The sequence below is a fragment of the Schistocerca nitens genome, chromosome 3 (genome assembly GCF_023898315.1).
Source record: "Schistocerca nitens isolate TAMUIC-IGC-003100 chromosome 3, iqSchNite1.1, whole genome shotgun sequence".
Taxonomy (NCBI): domain Eukaryota; kingdom Metazoa; phylum Arthropoda; class Insecta; order Orthoptera; family Acrididae; genus Schistocerca; species Schistocerca nitens.
Genome location: NC_064616.1, coordinates 147,531,196 through 147,553,202, shown reverse-complemented (window position 1 = coordinate 147,553,202; position 22,007 = coordinate 147,531,196). Strand labels below are relative to the sequence as shown.

Genomic DNA, 22,007 nt, shown 5'->3' with positions numbered 1-22,007 from the left:
GCTTCAACCCAAGCTGGAGAACTTGACCCTCTTCCCAGAGGGTGGCCAGGGAGGGGAAGGCCGAAGGATCAGAAAGAGTGTCATGTCTACTATCACTCTTAGAGACGGCCACAGAATGGCCGGGATGTTGAAGCCTCTGTTGCGTCACGTGCAAGGTGTCCGCCCTAGTACCACCCACTCCGACCAGTGGCTCACCCCGTGGGCGCCACCCAGCCACAGAAAGGGCCATCTAGCATGGCAGCCACTGCCGGGAGTTCTGATGCCCCTAAGTGATGAGCATCGACTCCTTGGCATGCACAAGGCATTAACAGCTCAGGTACTAGCAGTGTGATCCCTGTGTTGTCAGGGGGCTCATCCAAGTGGGTACTTAACAGCCCCACCACGCAGACTCGCTACCGTGCTGGTGACCTAACATGAAGGGGGCCAGGGTGCAAGGGAAAGGGGAGGGGAGGGGGAGAGGAAACTAGGTTGGGAGTTCATCCCAAAATGGCTCACACTGAACAAAAAATGTTGGAAATGGAGGTCAAACCCCAAGGGGACTAAAAAATGTTGAAAAGGAGATGGAAACAGGAAACTAAACAATAGCACATACTAAAACAAAGATGGGAGGATAGCCAGGTCGATATAAAGAAGTCCACCAAGAGGGAAAGAAGGTGGGCAGGGAGAAAGGAGCAAAGACTGGGAAGGAGAGGAACAGGAATCGTAATGCAGCCTGGAAAAAGGAAGGAGAATGCAATAGCTCAGGTCCCTGTGCGTGCCACACACGTACCCACGAAAGGGACTGTGGGTCCCCTGGGGGGAGGAGAGTGTTGTTTCTCTGGCAGGGAGTTGGGGATTGATGTTGGGGATGGAGTCAATACCCCCGACCGTGTGTGTGTGTGTGTGTGTGTGTGTGTGTGTGTGTGTGTGTGTGTGTGAGGGGGCCTCGACCATTAGGGAAGCAGGTGTAGTCAAGCAGCCCTGAGGGCTACAGTGGATGATGTCTTAGCTGTAGCAAAAGGCACTGTTACACAAACGTCATTGTTACACCTTTTCAGGCAATGAATCACCCTCAAAGGTGAAAATGAAGGCACTGGTAGCAAGCCTGTTGTCTTTGGGTCTCCTGTAAATGCACCGGATGAAATGAACACCATGCCTTCTAGATTGTCGTGGAGCGCGTCATTAGACTGCAAGAGGAGGTTGCAATGGAAAATAGTCTCCTGGACCATGTTGAGGCTTTTACGGTGAGTGACTGAAACAGGAATATCACCCAGGACTGGGCTAGGGATGCCGTCTGAATCAAGACTGCACCACTTCTCATCTTGGACAGTGCTGTCACTTCCCCAAACTTATCCTCAAGATGTTCAACAAAAAATTGAGGCTTCGTAGGTAGAAAGGAGTCCCCGTCCATTCTGCTACAGACTAAATACCAAGGCAAATATGGCTCTCTTCTTTCTGTAGCCCTACGTTCCTCCCATGGTATAGCGAGGGAGGGAAACGATTTCGGGTCATATCTGTCAGCATTGTTCTTGATCTTGCCCTGTTTAGAGACTGCTGGCGCTGTACAGTCACCAGCAAGAGTACGCACAGTCTGCTCACTGCGGGTCATTCGGCCTGATACCACCCACTCCAATCAGGTGCTTTCCCCTCTGGTGCCACCCAGCCACAGCAAAGACCACCAGGCATGATGGCCATTGCTGGGAGTCCTGATGCCCCAGGAAGACAGGCATCTACTCCTTGGCATATGTGGGGAGTTTACAGCTCAGGCATCAGCAGTGCGATCTCTGTGTTGTCAGGGAGGCTACCACCAAATGGTTACATAATGGCCCCACCACAACAGACTAGCTATTGCTGGATATTGGGTGCAGAGAAATCCAATATTGTCATGGGGAAGAAAGGGGACAGGAGGCAACAGAATAAGATGACATACCCCAGAAAGTGTCCTCGCCCAAATCATTGAATTGCAGGTGGAGATGCAAAGCCATGACAAGAGGTTCAGGATGTCGAATCTAAGGGCACCATGGATAACTCATGCACCACGTAAGGCATCCTTCCCCATATGGCCCACACTTCCATATAACTTGGAAAGTGGCAGTTCAAACCATAAAATGGGACCTGAAATTACAGGGCCAAAAAGTGAGAGACTCCTTTTAGTCACCTCTTACGACAGGCAGGGACACCTCGGTCCTATTCTAAGCTCCGGACCTACAGGGGGTGATTCGGGATGAGAAGGAGGGGGTGAAGTCCCCCGGGGAAGTGCCAACCTTTGACTTCTACTTCTTCTTCTTCTTCTTCTTCTTCTTCTTCTCCCTTGGGGGGAGGGAGGAGGCTTTATTGGTAAGGGAATAGGTGGCCATGACGTTGAGATTGGACAGAGCGCGAGGGGCTTTGGGGCCCTCTGAACGCAGGTATCTTCTCCGAACTGAGAGTGCAAGCTTCCTGTCCTGAGAACAATGGGGAGGGGTGTTCCAAGAGGGAACCCCATCCTTAGCAACAGTCACAGAAGGGGATGTCTTCCCTGGCCGAGGAGGAGGAGGAGGAGGAGGAGGAGGAGGAGGAGGAGGAGGGTAAGGAACAGGAGCCACTGAGGGTGAGGAAAGGGAAGGGGGCCAGGAAGGGGGTAAGTGGAACGGGTGAGGAGGGCAAGACTTAACTGGGGCAAAGGTAGAGGAGAGATTTATAGTGTGAAGTCTGTCAAACTTCTTAGAGGCCTCAAAGTAGCCGAGACGGTCACGGATCATTATTCGCTGAATTCTTTTTTTTTCCTTTATATATACTGGATACACTGGTGAGTGGAGAGAATGGAGACCAGAGCAGTTTACATAGTTAGGTGGTGGGGTGCAGGGGCTTCCCACATGAAGATGGTGGCTACAGTCACCACAGATGGGAGTGGCATCCCATCGCGAGGACATGTGGGTGAACTTGAGGCAACAGAAGCAACGCATGGGAGGTGGAATGTATGGTTTCACGGCGCATTTTTACATTATTACCTTGAGCTTCTCAGGATGGGGATCTCCCTAAAATGCCAGGATGAATGTGCCAGTGTCCACACGATTGTCCTTAGGGCCTATCTGGACACACAGGATGAAATGGATGCCACGTCGTTCCAGATTAGCCCTAGGTTAATTGTAGGACTGGAGGAGAAGGTCCCTATGAAAAATTACACCCTGTGTCATATTGAGTAACTTGTGAGGAGCAATAGGCATGGGGATGTCTCCTAAACAATCGCAGGCACAGAGGGAGGCTGGCTGGCTGGCAGAAGTTGTCTTTATAAGGAGAGAGCCAGGTCTCATCTTGCTTAACGGCTCAACTTCACCAAACTTGTCCTCAATATGTTCCACAAAGAAAAGGGGTTTGGTGGCAGCAAAAGTTTCCTCGTTGGTCCTGGTACAGACCAGGAAATGTGGAAAGGGTTTCGCCCCAAGCCAGCAGTCTGGCTCTCCTCCCATGGGGTAGCCAAGGAGGGTAAGGCCACGAAGGCAGAAACAGAAACTGAGGCAGAACTATGTCGAGGAATAGAAGTGGCCACATAAGAGCAGCCAGAGAGTTTAACACATTTCATGTGCCAAATGTCCACCCTGGTACCACCCACTCCTAACGGGCTCGCCTTGTGGGTGACACCCAGCAACAGTCGCCTGGCAGGATGGTCACTGCAGGGAGTTCAGATGCCCTGAAAGGATGGGCAACCACTCCTAGGCATGCACAAGACATTCACTGTGGAGGTACCAGCAGTGTGATCCCTGTGGTGTTGGGGGTGTGATCCCTGTGGTGTGAGGGGGGGGGGGCACGCTCTGTCAGATGGGTACCTAACAGCCCCACCACACAGACTGGCGCTACCAAGCTGGTGACATAGCAAGGAGGTGAAAGGGCTATGGTGGGGAGGGAGGGGACAGGCAAAAGGGAGAGGAGGAGGAGGAGGAGGGGTTGAGAGGAACCCATGCCAAAGATGCTAGGGAGGGAATTCTTCCCCACCTGGCTCACACCACAGATTTCAAATGTAGAGGTGGAAGTCAAACCCCTGAGGGGGACCAAAAAAGAAAAACGAAAAAGGAGGAGGAAAAGAAACCAACCAAAAATGCAAGATGAAGAAAAGTCATGAGGATAGCCGGGTCGACATAAAGAAGAACACCAAGAGAGGGAATCAGAAGGGAGCAAAGGAGAAGGAAGGAGGACAGGTAACGAGAAGGAAGGGGAAGGTAAAGCAGTCCAGAAAAGAATAAATGCTGCACTAGCTTGGGGACCCATGCCCACCAAACAAGTACCCACAAAGAGCTGCAGACCTCCTGGGAGGTGGATTCAGTATGATGTGGGTTGAAACAAAGAGGGGTCTGGAACAAGAATGGTAGGTCAAACCCAACATTGGGGGTCATATAGTGAGTGTTAAAAGTTGTATAAAGTGTCAGAAGAGAGGAAAGAAAAGGATGTCCAAAATCATAAAGCAAATCCAAACACGATTAGCTCCAAGAAGACCAGACAGTGGAAAGCCAGACAAGAAAAATGAGAACAGCAGGAGGACAGACTTTGAGCATAGACAGGGAAATAGTGCTGTGCAAGTACATACTCACAAAAGAGATGTGCCCCCTTGCTGCAGAACAACAACAACACAGGGAAATTTTTTTTTTTTTTTTTTTTTTTTTTTTTGGGTTTAAGGGCGCTCAACTGCTGAGGTCATTAGCGCCCAGTCACTGTTGTGAGAGCACATGGAATCTGGTAAAACTCAAGGGGATGGGGGGACACCAGAAGGACCTGACAAATATGCAGATAAAATAAGTAAAAAGGTTAAATGTCTTTGGACAAGCCAGTTAAAGTTATAAAACGCAGAATACGAGCAGCTGCTCGAGCGTCATCAGCTAAAACATCCGGTAAAGTAGATGGCAGGGACAGGACAACACGAAATTGACTAAAACGGGGACACGACAATAAAACATGGCGCACTGTTAATGCCTGACCACAAGGGCACTGCGGGGCTGGGTCACCGGAGAGCAGGTAGCGGTGGCTAAACCGGCAATGCCCAATCCGCAACCTGGTCAGAAAGACCTCCTCGCGCCGAGATGGTCGGGAGGATGTTGTCCAAGCAGTTGGGAGCGGTTTTACTGCCCGGAGCTTGTTTCCTTGGAGGGATGACCAAGCATCCCACCACAACGACACAAGTCTCTTACATACATCCCCACGAACGTCAGATGACGGGACACAATGGGAGGCTGGCCGAGGCAGGAGGACTGTAGCCTTGGCTGCAGCATCCGCAGCCTCATTCCCAGGCACTCCTACATGTCTGGGAACCCACAGAAAGCTGACAGAACCACCATTATCAGCGAAAGAATGGAGGGACTGCTGTATCCGTTGAATCAAGGGATGGACCGGATAGGGAGCTCCAAGGCTCTGAAGAGCACTGAGTGAGTCAGAGCAGAGTACATACGATGAATGGCGGTGGCAGCGGGCATACTGAACGGCCTGATGGAGAGCAAAAAGCTCGGCCGTAAAGCTGGAACATTGGTCGAGGAGCCGGTATTTAAAGGTGGCGGCCCCGACGACAAAGGCACAGCCGACACCATCGTCAGTTTTGGAGCCATCGGTGTAAATAAAGGTGTGACCGGCAAGTCGAGCATGAAGTTCGACAAACCGTGAGCAATACACTGCAGCCGGAGTACCCTCCTTCGGGAGTGAGCTGAGGTCAAGATAAATACGAACCGGAGCCTGGAGCCAAGGTGGTGTCGGGCTTTCACCCTCTCTGAAGGTGGTAGGGAGGGCAAAATCCAATTGTCGAAGCAGGCGACGGAAGCGGACTCCGAGGGGCAGCAGGGCAGACACATACAACCCGTACTGACGCTCGAGAGAATCGTCGAAGAAGGACTTGTAAGAGGGGTCGTCGGGCATTGACAACAGCCGGCAGGCATACCGACACAGCAGTACGTCGCGCCGGTAGATCAATGGTAACTCGGCAGCTTCAGCATAAAGACTCTCGACAGGACTAGTGTAGAAGGCTCCGGTCGCAAGACGTATCCCCCGATGGTGGATGGAGTTGAGCCGGCGTAAGAGGGATGGCCGAGCGGACGAGTAGACGAAGCTCCCATAATCCAGCTTTGATCGGACTATGGACCGATACAAGCGAAGCAGGACAGTGCGATCCGCTCCCCAAGATGAACCGCTAAGAACTCTTGAGGACATTAAGGGAACGTGTACAACGGGCCGCCAAATAAGAGACATGTGGAGACCAACACAGTTTCCTGTCCAACGTGAGCCCTAGAAACTTAGTTGTGTCCACGAATGGGAGAACAATGGGACCGAGATGTAAGGATGGCGGAAGGAACGCTTTATATCGCCAAAAGTTGATACAAACCGTCTTCTCTTCAGAGAACCGGAAGCCATTTGCCACGCTCCATGAGTAGAGGCTGTCTAGACAACGCTGAAGGCAGCGCTCCAGGAGGCATGTTCTCTGGGCACTGCAGTAGATCGCGAAGTCATCGACAAAGAGAGAGCCTGAGACATTAGGTGGAATGCAATCCATAATTGGATTGATCGCGATGGCAAAAAGGGCTACGCTCAAGACGGAGCCCTGAGGCACTCCGTTCTCCTGGAGGAAGACGTCGGACAATACGGAACCCACACGTACCCTAAACTTTCGATCCGTTAAAAAGGAATCAATAAAAAGGGGCAGGCGATCGCGTAAGCCCGACCTGTGCATAGTGCGGAGGATACCTCCTCTCCAACAGGTATCATAAGCCTTCTCCAAGTCGAAGAACACGGCTACCGTTTGGCGCCTTCGCAAAAAGTTGTTCATGATGAATGTCGACAAGGTCACAAGGTGGTCAACAGCGGAGCGGCGGCGACGAAAGCCGCATTGGACATTAGTAAGTAGCCGTCGAGATTCAAGAATCCAGACTAACCGAGCATTAACCATGCGCTCCATCACCTTACAGACACAGCTTGTAAGAGAAATGGGGCGGTAACTAGAAGGAAGGTGTCTATCCTTCCCAGGTTTGGGTATAGGAACAACAACGGCGTCACGCCAACGCATGGGGACTTGACCTTCAGTCCAGACGCGATTGTAGGTACGAAGAAGGAAGCTTTTGCCCGCCGGAGAAAGGTGTGCCAGCATCTGAACGTGAATGGCATCTGGCCCCAGAGCAGAGGACCGGGACAGTGCAAGTGCACGTTCGAGTTCCTGCATAGTAAAGGGGGCATTATAAGTTTCCAGATTCAGCGAGTGGAAGGAAGGTCGCCGAGCCTCTTCTGCCTCTTTCCTGGGAAGGAAGGCAGGATGATAATGGGCGGAGCTTGAAACCTCCGCGAAAAAGCGGCCAAAGGCGTTGGAGACAGCCACAGGATCAACAAGGACCTCATTACCTGAGGTCAGGCCAGGTACCGAGGAGTGGGCCTTAATGCCCGACAGCCGGCGCAGGCCACCCCAAACGACAGAAGAGGGAGTAAAACTGTTAAAGGAGCTGGTGAAAGAGGCCCAACAAGCTTTTTTGCTTTCTTTGATGACTCTACGGCATTGCGCTCGGAGTCGTTTGTATTCAATACAATTTGTACAATTCGCCAACGTAGGTTGGCGGCGAAAGTTGCGTAAAGCATGTCGTCGAGCACGGATAGTGTCCCTACAAGCCTCGTTCCACCAGGGGACGGAAACGCGACGTGAAGAAGAAGTAGTACGAGGAATGGAACGTTCGGCAGCATTGATGATAACAGCCGTGAGGTATTCGACCTGACTGTCACAACTGGGAAAATCGTGGTCCGGAAAGGTCGCCAGGGAGGAGTAAAGTCCCCAGTCAGCTTTCAGTATGTTCCAGCTCGAAGGACGTGGGGATGGGGTGTGGTGCAGGAGACGAACGACACAGGGGAAGTGGTCGCTCGAATAGATGTCAGAAAGGACATACCACTCGAACCGACGGGCAAGAGTGGTAGAACAGATCGAGAGGTCCAAGTGGGAGTAGGTATGAGTAGAGTCCGAGAGGAAAGTCGGGGCGCCAGTATTGAGGCAGACAAGATTGAGATGGTTGAAGACATCCGCCAAGAGTGAGCCTCTTTGACAGGATGCAGGAGAGCCCCAAAGGGGATGATGGGCATTGAAGTCGCCAAACAATAAAAACGGCAGGGGAAGCTGAACGATCAGGTGCATCATGTCAGCCCGACTAACAGCAGATGACGGTGGAGTGTAGATGGTACAAACTGAAAAAGTAAAAGCAGAAAGAGTAATGCGGACAGCTATTGCTTGGAGTGGAGTGGTCAATGGGATGAGATGGTAATAGACATCGTCCCGAATGAGCAACATGACCCCACCATGAGCTGGGACACCGTCCACAGGGGTGAGGTCATACCGCTCCGAGGTATAGTGGGTAAAGGCAATACGGTCAGTCGGGCGCAACTTGGTTTCCTGGAGACCAAGGACGAGCGGACAGTGCAGGCGGTGGAGCAGTTTTAATTCCTCCCGATTAGATCGAATACCTCTTATGTTCCAATGAAACAACGCCATCGCTAGTCAAAAAGTTGGAAGAACGAGACGGGGAAAGAGCTGGTCACCTCGACGGCCGCGGAGGTCCAGGTTGCGAGGGAACAACGCTACAACCGACGGGAGGCGGATCCGGTTACATCGACTCGTCGCCAGCTGCGGCCGCTGTCCCTGGTTGTGTAGGAGGGGCAGCATCGTTTGCCGACGAAAGGCCAGCTGAGCGCCTGGCAGCAGAGCGTCCCGGCGAAATTGAGGACGGCCGGGAGCAGCGACTCACGGATGGAGCGTCAGACGAAATGCGCCGGGGTGGAGAGGGGGATAGAGACTACTTCTTGGAGGCCTTCTTGGAAGGCCGAGGAGGCACAGGGATGGTGGGCTGGACCCGAAGAAGGTCCTCACGCACGGGGTCCGTTTTGGAACGCCGGACCTCGGAAGCTGGGGTCCGGAACGTTTCCCCGATGGACGCCTGAGAAGAGGATCGCTTCTCAGGTGGCGTGGGGGCAGGAGGAGGAGGAAGGGTGGCCCCTGGGGCAGAAGGGGTGGGGGCCACAGGGGAGGAGGATTTGGAAGGGAGGGATTTGGGAGGCGGAGGCAGAGCCCCCTGATGGGCGGAGGAGGCGGAGGGGGAACAGGATAGGGGTGAGGATACCGCGGAAGGAGTGGACACAACTGAGGCAAACGAAGTGGTCAATGGCACGGGATGGAGGTGGTCATACTTCTTCCTGGCCTCAGAATAAGAGAGCCGATCCCAAGTTTTGATTTCTTGTATCTTCTTCTCCTTCTGATATGCGGGGCAGTCTGAGGATCTAGGCGAGTGGACGCCAGGACAATTAATGCACCGAGGTGGTGGGGTGCATGTATGTTCCTCACGAAGAGGACGTCCACAATCGCCACAAAGGGGCTCAGCCTCACACCGTGACGACATGTGCCCAAAGCACAAACACCTAAAACACCGCATAGGAGGCGGGACGTAAGGTCGCACGTCGCACCGGTAGCACATCACCTTTACCTTCTCCGGGAGAACGTCCCCCTTGAAGGCGAGGATAAAGGCCCCGGTGTCGATGCGACGGTCTTTGGGGCCGCGCTGGACTCGCCGGACGAAATGCACGCCTCGGCGCTCCAGGTTGGCCCTGAGCTCCTCATCAGATTGTAGCAGGAGGTCACGATGAAAAATAACCCCCTGCGTTCTATTTAGTGCCAGATGTGGGACAATGGATACTGGGATGTCCCCTAGGCGGTCGCACGCTTGGAGCGCCACCGACTGTGTGGCGGAGGTGGTCCTGATAAGAACCGACCCTGAACGCATCTTGCCGAGAGCCTCGATTTCCCCGAAGATGTCCTCAATGTGCTGAACAAAGAACATGGGCTTGGAGGTGGCGAATGTCCCCCCATCGGTTCGAGAACAGACCAAATAGCGGGGGAAGTACTTCGACCCAAGCCGGCGGGCCTGTCCCTCCTCCCATGGAGTGGCCAAGGGGGAAAGGGCAGGAGAACCAGAACTAGAAACGGTACCTTTTCTTTTGAAAGACTCGGCCGCAGAGCGACCTGATACGTGTTGACGTTTCATCTGCGAAACGTCCGCCCCGATACCACCCACTCCGACCAGGGGCTCTCCCCACGGGCGCCACCCAGCCGCAGCAAGGGCCACCTGGCAGGATGACCATTGCCAGGAGTCCTGATGCCCCAAGGAGACGGGCATCTACTCCTTGGCCGACGTGGGGAGGGTGCAGCTCAGGTATCGGCAGTACGATCCCTGTGTTGTCAGGGGGCTACAACCTAGAGGGTACATGACGACCCCACCACAACGGGCTGGCTACCGTGCTGGATTTCTGGTGCCATGGAAAGTCCATCATGATCGCTGGTGCAGATGGAGATGCACTATGGGCGTAACTTGGACAACCCATCAGGCGTTTAGGCCCAATTTGAGGAATAGTGGGTATGGTTACAACGCCGGTGCAATGCTGAGTGCCAAGGTCTTAGTGCACTTAGGACCAGTGGTACACCACGTAAGGTGTCCTTCCCCAAAAGGCTCGTACTTCTGTAGAATTTTGAAAAATGGAGGTCAAACCCCAAGGGGGACCATCACATGGAAGGCCGAAACGGTTGAAACTCCTTTTAGTCGCCTCTTACGACAGGCAGGATTACCTCGGGCCTATTCTTACCCCAGACCCGCAGGGGGGACAGGGAATGTTGTTGGATGTGTGTTCTCCTTTGGCCTGTGGAGCAGGTCTAGACGTACCACAGGCTGCCATGAATGTGCAGCAGGAAGAGATAATATTGCAAATACCAGCAGAGGAATTTGGAGATCGTTTCTCAGAGCTTACAGTCATGCCCAAGGCAGTTTGCCTGCTCTGGGCTGATTTGTAAACAGCCTATACTGAGAGTGGTGAAAACAACTGGATAATAGGGTGTACAGAGAATTGATACAGCACAATTTGCAAGTAATTGTTGTCACCAGATTCTTAGCCTCTGCTAGAAGACTGTTGATGGGGCTCAAACAATAAGCTCAGTCTTTAGCCTCACACCACTGCAGTTGACACAGCTGAGTAAGCGTAATACCAACAGAGTGGCAGATCTGTATTCAACGTACCCCCGTAGTACAGGCACGACAGAACTACTGACTTGTAAAATTATGCGAGAATAGTGCAATCTGCTCTCCATTTGGTGCTACACAGGAACTGCACTACATTGAGCATCATAAAGTTTATTTTAGTTTGGTATACATGTGGAAACTACGTTAGTTTACTGTCTAGAAGAAGACCCACAAAGTAGTATTATTTAGGCATTTCTAGTAACTTACTATGTAGGTAGCACTCAGTGTGAGCATGGGCTATTATGAGCCTACAGAAATGCGTAACTCATATTTTTAATTGAGAGAATTTGAAGCCATGTTTCTGGTCCCAGTGTTGTGGATTCTGAACGGATCTCTGTAACTGGTGCTCAACAGCATATGCTGATGTAGTATTGTAGTGTAGGCAGACATCATCTGTCCTGGGAGAAGAAAAATTCGCACACTTTGACTTTGCAGCTTGATTCCTCATGTACTAGCAATACAAAAATGTCTCTCATAAAATTTTGTCCTACACATATTTCCAGTAGTAAATGGACATCTAACATTGGTAATCTGGCAACACTGATCACATGTATGGTAACTAACTCTGCCAGCATATGGGCACAGCAACATGCAGTTGGTGCAGTGGATCACGTTTTGGGTCAAGGGTTTGATTCTGGATCAAGGTGTATCTATCTCTATTTGCCAAATGTAGTCTGCATCATATGGTACATGGCGTTTTAACTCACTCACAGCAATTACAGTAGGTCTTCTACAAAACATCTGCACTTGAACATTACAAATGCAGAAATAGAAGTACAATCGTTTTCACTGGTCAGCTTTTAAAGAAGCCTTTTGCACGTCATGGACGCAAATTGTTTCACACCATTGCATCCACTAGATTCCAAAATTGTTTTCTGTATACCCTCCCCCCATGGTCCAATATATATATATATATTTTTTTTATGGTTTTAGGGCGCAAAACTGCTACAGTCATAAGTGCCCATTCTGTGGCTTAGCGAAGGGTAAAAAACCGAAAGGGAAATCAGCAGCAATGGGAGCGAAACTCACGAAGGAGGGAAACTAAAAATAGGAGGAAATCATAAAAACTACCATTGAAGGCGGGGGTTGTTTTCCCCAAAAAAGAGTGTCAAATGACCGATGTCATCTCACTGACACTTATAAACTCTAGGACATCATTGGCTGAGCACATGTCATCTGCTAAAAGAGAAGATAAATCAGGCAACAGCTGTAAACGGGCGCATAGCGAATTAAAATAGGGGCACTGAAGCAAAAGGTGTCTCACCATCCACGGTTGAGAGCAGTGGGGACAAAGTGGAGGAGGATCGCCACTTAAAAGATGCCAATGGCTAAAAAGACAGTGTGCCCTATCCAGAGTCTAGTTATAATTACCTCCTCCCGACGACGAGGTCAGAAGGAAGAGGTCCAAGCAAATGGAAGGGGTTTTACGTCCCGTAATTTATTATTGGGAAGTGTAGACCAATGTGCGTGCCATAAGAGGAACATGATGACATAAAACACTGTAGATCGGCTAAGGGAACCATGCGAACAGCGGGCCAAGGAAGAGAGACTGCAGCCTTGGCCACTATATTGGCTGACTCATTTTCGCGGATACAAACGTGGCCTGGGATCCAGAGGAATGCCTGTGGTGTCACTGACAGACACCACACTTGCTAGGTGGTAGCTTAAATCGGCCGCGGTCCATTAGTACATGTCGGACCCGCGTGTCGCCACTGTGTGATCGCAGACCGAGCGCCACCACACGGCAGGTCTCGAGAGACGTACGAGAACTCGCCCCAGTTGTACGACGACGTTGCTAGCGACTATACTGACGAAGCCTTTGCTCTCATTTGCCAAGAGACAGTTAGAATAGCCTTCAGCTAAGTTAATGGCTACGACTTAGCAAGGCGCCAATTGTAACAGTTCATGTATCTTACGAGTCTCATTTGTATAGTCAAGAGAGATGTACCAAAGGAAGCTATAAAAGTTAAGTATATTCCAAAGCTACGTATTTTCTTTATAGCAGTCATAACTTATCCTGTTCCAGACTTGACGCCAGTCGGCGTGTGTGTACGCGTGCCTTTCGGCTTCCTCCTCAGTGTGGCGTGACTAGCTTGTTACGCCACAACAATGCCACCAAGACATCCCCCCAGTGGAGCAAGTGGAGGCAGTCCGGAATCTGGTGGACCAGAGTTTGTTTGTTTGTTTGTTTTGGTTTGGTTTTAGGGCGCAAAACTGCTACGGTCATTAGCGCCCGGTCCGTGACTTAGGAAACAGTAAAAAACCGAAAATGGAACCCAGCAGCAATGGGAACGAAAGTCATAAAATTGGAGAACTAAAAGCAGAAGGAAGGCTTAAAAATCCACTACAGAAAGGGGTTGGTTGTTCCCAAAAAAAGCTTCAAATGACTGACGTCATTTCACTGGCACTAATAAACTCGAGAACGCGATCGGCCGAGCGTATGTCATCTGCTAAAATCGGCGATATATCAGGCGACAGCTGTAGACGGGCACGTAACGGAGTAAAATAGGGGCACTCAATTAAAAGGTGTCTTACCGTCCACAGCTGAGAGCAGTGGGGACAGAGTGGGGGAGGATCGCCGCTTAAAAGATGTCGATGGCTAAAAAGACAGTGCCCTATCCGGAGTCTAGTTAAAATTACCTCCTCCCGACGACGCATTCGGGAGGAAGAGATCCGAGCACAAGGAAGAGCTTTCACGTCCTGCAATTTATTATGGGGAAGCATCGACCAATGTGCGTGCCATAAAAAACCAACACGACAACATAAAACGCTCCATAGATCGGCGAAGGGAATCGATTGAATATCTGGCCGAAGAAGAGAGACGGCAGCCTTGGCTGCTATATCAGCTGCCTCATTTCCACAGATACCAACATATCCCGGGAGCCAGAGGAACACCACTGAGACGACCCCAGGTGGAGCAAGCGCAGACAGTCCTGAATCCGGTGGACCAGAGGGTGCACAGGGTAAAGAGCTTGGAGACTGAGGAGAGAGCTGAGAGAATCCGAGCAGATAACGTACTGTATCCGCTGATGGCGGCGGATGTAGTGGACAGCCTGGAGAACAGCGTAAAGCTCCACAGTATAAACCGAACACTGGTCGGGAAGCCAAAAGTGATTTGGGGTGTCGCCAACAATATAGGCACTCCCTACACCTAACGATGTTTTCGAGCCATCGGTGTAAATAAATGTGGCTTCCGTCATTTGTGCACATAGAGCAGCAAATGCCCGACGATAGACAAGTGAAAGGGTACCATCCTTGGGAAATCGACAAAGGTCACAGAGCAGGCAGATCCGGGGATGGAGCCAAGGCGGTGCTGTACCCCAAGTTGTCAAGAAGGTTTTAGGAAAGCGGAAGGAAAGAGAATGGAGCAGTTGACTGAAGTGGACTCCCGGTGGTAGTAGGGAGGAAGGGTGGCCTGCATACCCTACATCCAACGAGGCGTCGAAAAAAATGTCATGGGCCGGATTAGCAGGCATGGAAGACAGATGGCTAGCATAACGACTCAGAAGGACTGCTTGCCGATTGGACAGCGGAGGTTCAGCAGTCTCAGCATAAAGGCTTTCCACAGGGCTGGTGTAAAGAGCTCCAGACACTAAACGTAATCCACGGTGGTGGATAGAGTCGAGACGCCGAAGAATAGACGGCCAAGCAGAGGAGTAGACTATGCTTCCATAGTCCAATTTCGAGCGCACTAAGGCGCGATAGAGGCGGAGAAGGACCACTCAGTCCGCTCCCCAGGAGGTACCATTCAGGACACGGAGGGTGTTGAGGGATTGCAAACAGCGAGCCGAAAGATAGGAAACGTGGGAGGACCAGCACAGTTTTCTGTCAAACATAAGACCCACGAATTTAGCGACATCTGAAAACGAAGGTTGACAGGTCCTAGATGTAAGGAGGGTGGAAGAAACTCCTTACGTTGCCAAAAATTAACACAAACGGTCTTACTGGGAGAAAAACGGAAGCCGGTTTCGATGCTCCAAGAGTGGAGGCGATCGAGACATCCTTGAAGACATCGTTCAAGAAGGCTGGTCCGTTGAGAGCTGTAGTAGATCGCAAAAGCTGTATGAGAAGTGATGCACATTAGGTGGAATAGCCCGTTGCAACAAATGTCGCGTCACCAGATGGGGACTAATTGCTAACAGAGTAACGTGCCCTTTGATATACTCCATGTAAATTCACACACATATCAAATTTTCTTCTCGTGTTAATCTAAAACAGTGCTTGTTTGTTTTAGGATGCAAAAACAACTAGGATCATAATGGCCGCTGTCAGAACTGTAGAACATGAAGACAAAGAGAGGAGTTAAAAATGACTACACATTAATCCGAACTGACAGATGAGAAGACAGATAAAAACAGAGATGTGGAGAAAGGTCTATAAAATACGCCATAGAGAAATGGAGGCCCTGGACTAAAAATTAAATGGCCTTCGCCACATTCTCAAAATGGATAAAAAGTAAAAAGCAGTCAACAGCGCATGCATCATTAGCTGATACAGCTGATAATGCAGATGGCAAACACAAATGAGAATGTGAGTGGTTAAAAAAGGGCATTCCATCAGGAAATGGTGGACTGTCAAAGGTTCGGCGCAATGAGCACAAAGTGGTAGGATCATTCAAGCCACTGGGAGAGGCTTAATAACCTGGAGCTTGTACCCATGAAGGGAGGACCAGCAGTGATGCCAAAGCAACACCAGCTGCTGACATGGCAACACAGAGATCATTTGAGGGAACATAAGAACTAGTGGGCTGAGGTACGAGGACTGCAGCCTTGAGAGCAGCGTCAGGAGCCTCGTTTTCCATCAGACCGACGTGACCAGGAACCCACATAAACATCACAGTGGCTTCATCAAAAATGATCAAGTGATAGCTCCCCTGGACCCGTTGCACTAAGGGTTGGACGTGCACGGCACACTGAGGCTCCTAAGGACACAGAGTGTCGGAGTAGATGATGCAACTGAAAAGCCTGTGCCACCGGATGTACTGCATGGCCTGATACAAGAAGAAGAACTCTGCTGTAAATACTGAGCAGCAGTCCAGAAGCCGATACTGAAAAACAGTGGTGTCAATGGCAAAGGCATACCTGACACCAAGGTCAGTCTGAGAGACATCAGTATACACAAAAGTACTATCGTGAAGTTCCATGTTGGAGTAGTGTATTTAGGAAGTGAATGAAGGCCAAGGTGAACACGGGCTGCCGCACAAAGCCAAGGTGGTGAAAGATAAACACCGATCGGGAAAGTGGCACATAGTGTGAAGTTACAGTGCCGGAGAAAGAGGCGAAAACTAGCTCCAGGAGGTAACACAGAAGAGGGACACATCCTAGACTGGTGGTCAAAGGAGTCATCGAAGGCGGAGGTGTAGGATGGGTGGCCAAGCATGGCAGACAAACGGCACGCGTATCTGCCAAGCAGAAAGTCATGGCGGTATGACAGTGGCAGCTTTGACATACAGACTCTCAACCGGAATACTGTAAAATGCGCTAGTTTCCAAACGGATGCCATGATGGTGGATAGTATTGAGACACCAGAAGAGGAGCGGATGTGCAGATGCATAAAGGAAACACCCATAGTCTAGTTTTGAACAGACAATGGACTGATACCTGGACTGTTCGTCAAATTCCATCTCAAAACAGTTAAAACACAATAATTCAAAGAACAATGATTGTGTTATATAGAGACAGTGTACATAACTTCCCTCCCTTAGGTTCCCTTGACGACTGTGGTACCAGGAAGGCATCCAGCCAATAAGTTAAAATAATAAAATTTGCCTGAACTAGGTGGGATAAATGTTAGGCAAAATAATGAAGGAAAGACAATAATTATGTCGCACGTGAGAAACCTCTTCTTCTTCCTGCATGGTATGATATTTTCAGGTCTTTAACATAATGCAATGTGATGATAACGAAAAAAGCCATTAAAAATCTATTCCCATGGTGATACAATTACTTTGTTAGTCTTTGTTTTGATTAAACTTCGGGGTTGTTAGTGACAGTGTCCACAGGTCATTTGTTGATGCTCGTCTCTCCGTTGTGTTGATGACACTGGGCTGAGGCCACAGTATCATACTGTTTACTAATCATGGGATTCTAACATCACTTGTCAGAACTGTAAGTCCATTGCTGTAACAACTGCAATACTATCCTGAGTCATAAAATATAGAATGTGATAATGCTCAGAAGGCACTTCCAACAACTGAAACAATGCTATAGGTAAGGAATAGACTTAATGACAAAGCCATCATATACATGGTGAGGAAGAGATAATATATTGAAGATTAAATTTAAGGTACCAATTTTTTCCAATTCACTGATTATTTTATTACAGTCTGCATACTGCAAGTAACATGAACTGACGAGGCTATGGTCGTGGGAGTACACCACGACGATGGCGTCTAAAGTTCATGCTACATATATCACTTCCTAAGCTGTGGTGAGTTACTACACAACACCATTCATTTTACTATGGTTGTTGTGATAACGTTCGTTGTTATGTTCATTTTCGTATGACTTATTCCATGGTACCTTATTTCTCAATACTGTTCAGATAAAGGCTGGTTTGTTGCGAAAAACAGTTGGCGCGGTCGAAAATAATAGAGCAAGAGGCTCTGTTATTTGATTCCATATTTACTGTCTAAAGTAACAATTGCTGTTACCAGGTGGGGCAGTATAATTCCTAAAGTAGCAACTAATGAATAAAAAATATGTATAAATCGAAAACTTATTTATGTAGATACCTTATGTTCCTGAAATTGTATTGTAGTTATTTGTTGTTGATCTGTACGCCTGATTTCAATTTACAATATTGTTGTGGTTATATTTATCTACATAATGCATATGAGTTCCCAACGGAAATACAAGGCCCGAGTGTAAAAATCCGTTCAGACCGACTGTGGTCTCGAAAAACAATTTCTACATCTGATAAATACATATAATCATCTGCTGTAATTTGTCCTTAACAAGACAGGCCTGCTTCTAAACGAACAAAACTGAAAATGCAGTTAGAAATATATATAGATAAAACACACACACACATTATTAATTACGCGCACATATTTTCAAGCGTCTCAGCTTCAGTATGGTTGTGAAAAAACACTATATGAATTTTAGCTTTCTTCTTTTACATATAAAAACAGCTATTTATAAACATACACGGATTTTAAAAAAAGAAAAAACTAGAATCCCACCACCAATGTGGTAAGCAACAACAATTGTTACATAACCACTACAACCTGTTCAGCAGTACCTAGTATTACTTGCAAAATAAAGGGACAGTTTTCGATACACCCAAATAATTTCACAGCAATGTAAAACTAAGCAATATTCAATTAAACCGGCGTTATAGTTTCCTTGAGTTGAGGTATGTTCACTGGTATTTATGTACGAATGCCAATAACATTATTTACCGACACTAAACTGGAAAATCGTGTGAATACATTACCTTTGTCGTGCAGCAAATGAGTAACTTCTTTCGGGCGGAAGTAACAACAAATTCCACCACAGATTTTGTAACAAACAACATTTCCGAAGTCAAAACATTCATATACAGCACTACCGACCCACACTACGCTGCAAACACAGCTGCGTCTATAGACAGCAAATCTTCATGCCAATCGGGTGAGCCGATCGGTTGCACTCGGCTGTCCTCGCGCCTGAAGTTCATAGCACATCCTGGTGGCAGACAGCGAAAGCTTAAATTCACCTTGAGGACAAGAAACTGTTTGATTCATTTCGCGCGAAATTTGAAATTCTTTGTCACTGAAATTTTTAAAGTCGTGTAAGTTCCCACAATTTTCATGTTTTGTCGAAATACCTGCGACAGTTATGCAATTTTAGGACCTACAGTGTACTTTACAAAAAAGGTTTCGAAAATATACCCTACAACTAAAAGCGTAGTTGCCTATATTCATCCCAAATAACAACTAACTTTTCATGAGAAAAGTGTTCCAGTTCTCATTATCTTCTCTGACTAATTCTACACATTTCTGAGTGTGGAGGACAAAGCAGGTAAAGTGGTCTGAATCCCCTGTTTATCGCTGATATATGCACAAACATCATAGATACTGGTTTCCTTCATTACCCTTGAGCTGAATTTGACCTTTAACTGGCGGAGCTTTATATACTTCTCTCGAGAAGCTCATGTCCAAATACAGTATACTACGAGTAGCTATATGTTTTTATGTAACATTCCTTTCAGCGGACTGAATTTGCCAATAGCACAAATATTATTGTAATTATATTTCACAATCCTGGAGGTGGACTAGTATTTATTAATGTACTGGAGTGGAGTGGAGAATCAGCAACAACTTCCTGGCTTTAACGTTATAGCATGTTTTAAGGGCAGAACTGTGTAGCCTTAGGAGTGCATGTGTTTATGTTCTCTCTTACCAATACCTTATTGGTACTGATCCCAGACACTAGAACAATACTTTAGAATTGATAGCGCAATTGATTTAAGTAAAATGCTTCAAACTCTGTCCGTCTAGAGCTCCACCATGTTTAAAAACAACCCGCTTTTTCTTCTTACCCAACTGTTATATCATCACAACACTTTCATATCTACTATATACCCATAAGGGGTGCTAACCTCCTCGACACGCGCACATCTGGAACAACCTTGTGCACTTAGGTGGGTACCGTGAGTAATATTGGCGTGGAACAGCAGTTATGGACTCGACTCGCTCTGTTCCTTCATGAGACGTGGAATGTAGTGGTCTGCTTCTGGTCAGCTGCAAATTAAATGAGTGACAATGTTGCAGGGAGAGTTCGTCAAAGAAAATGAGAGGAGATCTTTCAAGCTCTGATTTTATCCTAAGAATTCGAGAATGCTCTGTGACTCCCATCCGTATAGGGAACAAAAGTAAATAATACACTATGATCGAAGTGCTAGAAGTATGCAGATCGCTGTCTGGTATACTTTGGTGTATATGTTCGAGAATTAACAACGAATGAACGTACTTCACAATCATCTATCTACATTCGCAATGGTACTCGCAAAGTAGATGAGGGGAGGTGTTAGTGATGGTATGCACGCTGCCGCGCCATTGGTTGGTCTTGATATTAAGGTAAAATTGCTAAAATTGATCGCTCTATCAACTTCGATGCTTGTTGCAGCATATCGACGGTGTCTTTTCCATACCATCTGTCCACCGGTATGCTGTTGATTACCACAAAGTGATTGACTGACACCACTTGTTTGAGATGGAGAAAGAGTCTTGGTGGACGGGGAACATCTTCCAGGGATGGCTAGCACCGAAACAGTGATCGTGTGCATGACTGCAGTATGAGGAATTAGTCGCAATAGGACACCAAGCTATTTGCTACCTGGGCACCGTGAAAGATGAGTTTAAATGCAGAGGTCAGCAGTCACCTTCGGACAGCTGTTTGGAAACGCTCGACAATGCAGCAGAACTCTTCCAGTTCCCATGTGTTGAGACTGATTTCATTTAAAAATGGCTCTGCAACATAATTTATACTGTTATAGTCCAGATTTCTGTGAGAGCCAATGGATCGAAATGTGTTAATGTCAATTTAGAACCTGACACAGACCTCAAAGTCGTGGTGGAGAAAACAAAGTCTATGGCGGTGATTTCTGGTCAGATGAGTATAGGGTAATATCAACAGCAGCATAAAATGGTATAATGGGAGTAGGATTCGTTATGAATAGGACGGTAGGGCAGAGAGTGTGTTACTGTGTACAGTTCAGTGATAGGGTTGTTCTTATCACAATCGACAGCAAACCAACATCGGCAACGATGGTTCTGGTATACAGGGTGTTACATAAAGGTACGGCCAAACTTTCAGGAAACATTCCTCACACACAAATAAAGAAAAGACGTTATGTGGACATGTGTCCGGAAACGCTTAATTTCCACGTTACAGCTCATTTTAGTTTCGTCCACCTACGCTCAATGGAGCACGTTATCATGATTTCATACGGGATACTCCACCTGTGCTGCTAGAACATGTGCCTTTACAAGTACGACACAACATGTGGTTCATGCACGATGGAGCTCCTGCACATTTCAGTCGAAGTGTTTGTACGCTTCTCAACAACAGATTCGGTGACCGATGGATTGGCAGAGGCGGACCAATTCCATGGCCTCCACGCTCTCCTGACCTCAACCCTCTTGACTTTCATTTATGGGGGCATTTGAAAGCTCTTGTCTACGCAACCCCGGTACCAAATGTAGAGACTCTTCGTGCTCGTATTTTGGACGGCTGTGATACAATACGCCATTCTCCTGGGCTGCATCAGCGCATCAGGGATTCCATGCCACGGAGGGTGGATGCATGCATCCTCGCTAACGGAGGGCATTTTGAACATTTCCTGTAACAAAGTGTTTGAAGTGACGCTGGTACGTTCTGTTGCTGTGTGTTTCCATTCCATGATTAATGTGGTTTGAAGAGAAGTAATAAAATGAACTCTTACATGGAAAGTAAGCGTTTCCGGGAACATGTCCACATAACATATTTTCTTTCTTTGTGTGTGAGGAATGTTTCCTGAAAGTTTGGCAGTACCTTTTTGTAACAGCCTGTATATGCCGACGTCGCAAGCTGAAAATGAAGAAATAGAGAAAGTGTATGAGGATATTGATAGGGTAGTATAGTATGTAAAGGGATATGAAAATCTAATAGTCATGGGAGACTGGAATGCAGTTGTAGGGGATAAAGTAGAAGAAAAGGTTACAGGAGAATATGCGCTTGGGACAAGGAATGAGATAGGAGAAAGACTAATTGAGTTCTGTAACAAGTTTCAGCTAGTAATAGCGAATACCCTGTTCAAGAATCACAAGAGGAGGAGGTATACTTCGAAAACGATGGGTGGCACTGGAAGATTTCAGTTAGATTACATCATAGTGAGACAGAGATTCCAAAATCAGATTCTGGATTGTAAGGTGCACCCAGGTGCAGACATAGACTCAGATCACAATATAGTTGTGATGAATAGTAGGCTGAAGTTTAAGACAATAGTCAGGAAGACTCAATA

The 22,007-nt window shown here is 48.1% G+C and overlaps 1 protein-coding gene across 1 annotated transcript in view; it reads right to left on the bottom strand.

The window, feature by feature from the left end:
- LOC126248090 (succinyl-CoA:3-ketoacid coenzyme A transferase 1, mitochondrial) overlaps positions 1-18,644 on the bottom strand; it is a 111,829-nt gene extending 93,185 nt beyond the window's left edge. Inside the window, exon 1 of the mRNA XM_049948756.1 lies at positions 18,459-18,644. Coding sequence (XP_049804713.1) covers positions 18,459-18,560 — 102 coding nt within the window. The 5' untranslated portion in view covers positions 18,561-18,644. The remainder of the gene's footprint in view (positions 1-18,458) is intronic.
- Positions 18,645-22,007: the final 3,363 nt, after the last annotated feature.